Source organism: Miscanthus floridulus, chromosome 4 (genome assembly GCF_019320115.1).
Source record: "Miscanthus floridulus cultivar M001 chromosome 4, ASM1932011v1, whole genome shotgun sequence".
Lineage (NCBI taxonomy): Eukaryota > Viridiplantae > Streptophyta > Magnoliopsida > Poales > Poaceae > Miscanthus > Miscanthus floridulus.
In genome coordinates this window covers 69,006,419-69,011,235 of record NC_089583.1, presented here as the reverse complement: position 1 = coordinate 69,011,235, position 4,817 = coordinate 69,006,419, and the positions used below count along the sequence as shown (strand labels likewise).

At 63.3% G+C, this 4,817-nt stretch overlaps 1 protein-coding gene across 1 annotated transcript; it reads right to left on the bottom strand.

Moving 5' to 3' along the window:
* Positions 1-225: 225 nt before the first annotated feature.
* LOC136548611 (uncharacterized) lies at positions 226-789 on the bottom strand. The gene is made up of 2 exons (XM_066540074.1): positions 526-789; positions 226-363 (listed from the first exon to the last, which is right to left on the bottom strand). The coding sequence occupies exons 1-2, from the start codon at positions 787-789 to the stop codon at positions 226-228; spliced, it is 402 nt and encodes a 133-aa protein (XP_066396171.1).
* Positions 790-4,817: the final 4,028 nt, after the last annotated feature.

The window sequence follows — 4,817 nt, the reverse complement described above, 5'->3', positions numbered from 1 at the left end:
GGATACTTCCTTGATGAACCCGGCTGCTACGAGCTTCTGTACTTCTTCGCCGATGGCCCTGCGCTTGTCCTCGTCAAACCGGCGCAGGCGCTGCTTTGCCGGCCTGGAGCCTGGCCGGATATCTAAGGCATGCTCGGCGACCTCCCTTGGTATGCCTGGCATGTCCGAGGGACTCCATGCGAACATATCGACGTTCGCACGGAGAAAGTCGACGAGCACGGCCTCCTATTTGCTGTCGAGGGTGGCGCTGATCTTCAGTCCTCGGCCGTCGGGGACGGCGGGGTCGACGGGGACGTGCTTGACAGCCTCCACGGGCTCAAAGGCCCCGGCGCGCCGCTTGGCGTCGGGAACCTCGCCACCAAGCTGGACGAGATCGGCGATGAGGGTCTCGGCCTCCACGATGGCCTCGGCGTACTCGATGCACTCGACGTCGCAGTCGTATGCATGTTCGTACGTGGACTCGATGGTGATGACGCCGTTGGGGCCTGGCATCTTGAGCTTGAGGTAGGTGTAGTTGGGGATCGCCATGAACTTGGCGTAGCACGGGCGCCCCAAGATGGCGTGGTACGCCCCCTTGAATTCTACCACTTCGAAGGTGAGGACCTCCTTGCGGTAGTTGGAGGGAGTGCCGAAACAGACGGGTAAATCGATGCGTCCGAGGGGTCGCGTGCGCTTTCCTGGTACGATGCCGTGGAAGGGCGCGGAACCGCCTTGGAGCCGTGATCGGTCGAGCTCCAGGAGCTCCAGAGTGTTGACGTAGAGGATGTTGAGGCCGCTGCCTCCGTCCATGAGCACTTTGGTGAGCCGGGTGTTGCCGATGATCGGGTCGACGACTAGTGGGTACTGCCCGGGGTTTGGAACGTAATCAGGGTGGTCATCTCGGTCAAAGGTGATTGCTTCCCGAGACCAATCGAGGTACCGGGGGGTGGCTACCCTGACCGAGAAGACCTCCCGGCGTTCCCTCTTTCGCTGGCGCGCCGTGAGGCATGCCGAGGGTCCGCCAAAGATCATGAAAGCGTTGCGTACCTCGGGAAACCCATCATCTTTATCACCGTCCCTTTCGCCGGCGCCCCTTTTCCTGGCCTCATCGTCGTCGGGGAGCCCGAGCCTGGCGTAGTAACGCCGGAGCATGGTGCATTCCTCGAGGGCATGCTTCACCGGGCCTTGATGGTAAGGACAGGGCTTTTTTAGCATGTCGTCAAATAGCCCGGGGCCGCGGGGGCCTCGGGGATTCCTGCGATCTGTTGTGGCGACGTGAACGGCCTCGAGGACCTCCTGCTTCCCCGGGCGGCCCTTCTTCTTTCTCTTAGGGACGCGGGTGGGCGAGGCCTCGGGGGCCTCGTCCTTTTGCTTCCCCTTGGCGTCGTTGTTGGGGAAGATGGCCCCCACCGCCTCTTCGCCCGAGGCGAAGTTGGTGGCGATGTCGAGGAGCGCGGCGGCAGAGCGCGGGACGTTGCGCCCTAACTCTCGGACCAAGTCCCGACAAGTGGTGCCGGAGAGGAAAGCCTGGACGATCTCCGAGTCACCGACGCTGGGTAGCTCGGTGCACTGTTTGGAGAAGCGCCGGATGAAGTCTCGGAGAGATTCGTCCGGCTTCTGGCGGCAGTTCTTGAGATCCCAGGAATTCCCAGGGCGCACGTAAGTGCCCTGGAAGTTCCCGACGAAGATCCTAACCAAGTCGCGCCAGTCGTGGATTTGCGAGGGGGGGAGATGCTCAAGCCAGGCTCGCGCCGAGTCCGTCAAGAGCAAAGGGAGATTGCGGATGATGAGCAGATCATCGTCCGCGCCACCCAGCTGACAAGCCAGGCGATAATCGGCTAGCCATAGCTCAGGGTTCGTCTCGCCGCTATACTTGGTGAGGTTGGCTGGCTGTCGGAACCGGGCGGGGAAAGGAGCAACGCGGATGGCCCTGCTGAAGACCCGAGGTCCTGGCGGCTCAGGGGAGGGGCTGCGGTCCTCACCACTGTCGTAGCGACCGCCTCGGTGCGGGTGGTAGCCTCGGGCGGCTCCGTCGTCGTGGCGCCGTCGCCTGCCAACTACCTCGTGGTCGCCTTGTACCTCGCGTTGGTGTCCAGGTCGGTCGCGCACCGAGGGGGCCCTGTTGACCGTCGGCGCGCGAGCGGGCTCGGGACGGACCGAGGCATCCTGACCTTGGCGAGGTCGTGCCGTGGGTTGCTCCGAAGTGCCTCCGCGCCGGCGGGAGGCGGAACTTTCGGCCTGCTGTACTGCTGCGGTCTCGAGGAGGTCGCGGAGCTCTCCGCGGACCCGTCGCCCTTCGGTGGTGGAGGGCTCGGGCATCGCTCGGATCAGCATCGCAGCAGCTGCGACATTCTGGCTAGCGCGGTTAAAGATTGGGGGTGGCTCTCCGCCCTCGTTGTCGTTGATGCGGTGATGAACGTCGCGGGCCCGCGCTCGGGCTCCTCCGCCCTCACCGCGCCCTCGCTGCTCCTGCTCGAGAGTGTCCCGGAGCTGTTGCAGAAGGAGTCGGTCCTGTTCGACCTTGGCCTGAAGCTCGCGGAGCTGCTCCAGGTCTGGGCGACGATGCCCCCCGTGGACGAGATTCTCGTTCCGTGCTGCCGGGGCTGCGAGACGAGGAGGCGTGGCACCACCCGTCCCCGCCCGGGGCGGTGAACGAGTGCCTGTCCCTTCTTCCTCTTCGCCCACCGTTGGCATCCCGAGCCCGACGTGGAAGCACTCACGGGATGGATCGTAAGTCCCTTCGTCGTCGGAGTCGGAATAGCCGAGGCAGTAGTCGCTTGCGGCCAAGAATTGGCGTAAAGCCCCAGGGTTGTGGAGTTCGGAGAAATCCACCCCGGGCCACGCCTCGTCCTCGTCCGAGGGGTCGGAGTGGGTGCTTAGGTCGAGAGCGAAGCGCTGGCGGCGTTCCGAGGGGTGCTCGTGAGCGGCAGCGTAAGCGTAGGCGTAGGAGGTGGCGGCATTTCTTAACCCAAAGGGGTATGGGAACGGGGCCGTCTCCAGATTCTGCCCCGCCGGGGTCGGTTCTTCAGGGAGTGGCGGAGCGGGGTTAGATGACTGGGCATCGTCGTAAGCCCCTGGCGATTTTCCTTTGTCCAGGCTCAGGTCAGACAGGTCCCCAGTCAGGGACCCCGTACCAACAGCTGGTCGCAGGATATCGGCGGGGAGTGTCGTGCTGCCCCGGGCTTGCGTAGCGTCGGGGTGGCCTTGCTCGCGCCGTGCCCGGCGAGCGTGGCGAGAGCGGCCGCCCGGACGCCGCCTACGCCTGGGCTGCCGGGGCGTGACTTCGTCGTCGGACGGTGGGGTTCGAGGAGCGAGGAGCACCATGTCGTACTCATGCCCTAGAGACATGAACTCTAGGCTCCCGAACCAAACTATGGTGCCGAGGCGCAATGGTCGTATGTGGTCTGCCATCCGGAACTTGCTAGGATGACGAAGCTGACACGCAGATTCCCCTACCTGGCGCGCCAACTGTCGGTGTTTTGGAACCGGGGGTCCCTCAGCCAACGAGTGAATTTGTACTGCGTGTCCCTAATCCCGGATGGTGATGCAAAGAGACACAAGGTTTATACTGGTTCGGGCAGTCGAGGCCCTACGTCCAGTCTGAGAGATTGATCTTGTATTCCTTGCACCGGAGTGCTCGTGGTAGGGGGTTACAAGCTGAGTGAGAGAGGGAGCTAGCCCCAGGTCTCGGCGAGGGTGGTGCGAACAGCTTGGGACGTTGCTCCCAAGCAGCGTGGAAGTGCGTGATCCTATCGGTGTGTTTTTTCTCCCGTCCCCTAGAAATGGCCCTGGCTACCTCCTTTTATAGTTACAAGGAGGAAGCGAGAGGTACATGAGAAGGCTACTATTTGCTGACGTATTCCGCTCCCTGAAGCAGTATGGCGTCGTGGGAGTTCCAGTCGATGTCTAGTCGGTATGGTCTTCAAGGCTGACGACATGCTGCGCTCTTGTACTTTTGTTGACTTGGTGAAATGCCGAGGCCTGGTGGCTGCTGTAGTATGCTGCGTCGAGACCTGTCGCGCTGAGGCCGAGACCCACTGTGCCGAGGCCTGCTGTGCCGAGGCCTTTAGCGGGTGGCAATGTGAGGTCTGGGCGGCCATCGCCGATAGTTGATTTGGGCGGAACAGTGCCGAACACGCGTCTACAGGATACGGTGCCCTGTATCGTCAGTAAGGGATGGTAAAAAGGCGATTTGACCGTTGTCCTGCCGCGGCATGCTGCCGATCGTGACTTCCGTAGTGCGGGCAGCTGGGTGCATTAATTGGATGCGATAGCCTGCCGGAGTGACTTTTGAGGTGGAGGTGACGAGATTGCGGGACGAGCCCAGCCTCGGGCGAGGCGGAGCATGGCCAGTTCGCCCGAGGCCCTACCGGGAGTCTCGGGCGAGGCGGAATCCGAGGCTCATCGGGGGTCTCGAGCGGGGCGGAGCGGTCGGTTCGCTGGCCCCGAGGTCACAGGAACCCGGTTCTGACTCCCCACGTCGTGTCCGTCCTTGGTGCAGGAGTTTAGGCAGCACAGTAGCCGGTAACCCTTGCACAGTCCCGTCGTGGATGGCAGGGTGCTGACGTGACGGACGTCTGGTCTGCCACGTCGCTGCACTGCGCCGCCGTGTGATTTGTTGGAGTGGTTGAGCGCCTCGACAGGACGTGTGGAAGTGACATGCGGGTCGTACTCGGTCTTGTGCGTCGTGGGGCTCCAGTACGGCTTGATGCAGGACATGGCGGGCGACGTGCGGGTTGCCGTGTAATGACGTCGTAGGGGGCAGCGGCTATGCCGAGGCCGAGCCATCGCGGGGGGCTCGGTGGTCATGGACCCTCAGGCTGCCGAGCCCGTGAAGC

What these genes read in the sequence shown, in the direction of transcription:
- LOC136548611 (XM_066540074.1), bottom strand. Translation starts at nt 789, where the DNA reads ATGGACGGAGGCAGCGGCCTCAACATCCTCTACGTCAACACTCTGGAG. An exon ending in CGTGCTACGCCAAGTTCATG is followed by an intron (nt 364 to 525) that starts GCGATCCCCAAC and finishes GATCTCGTCCAG; the next exon opens with CTTGGTGGCGAGGTTCCCGA.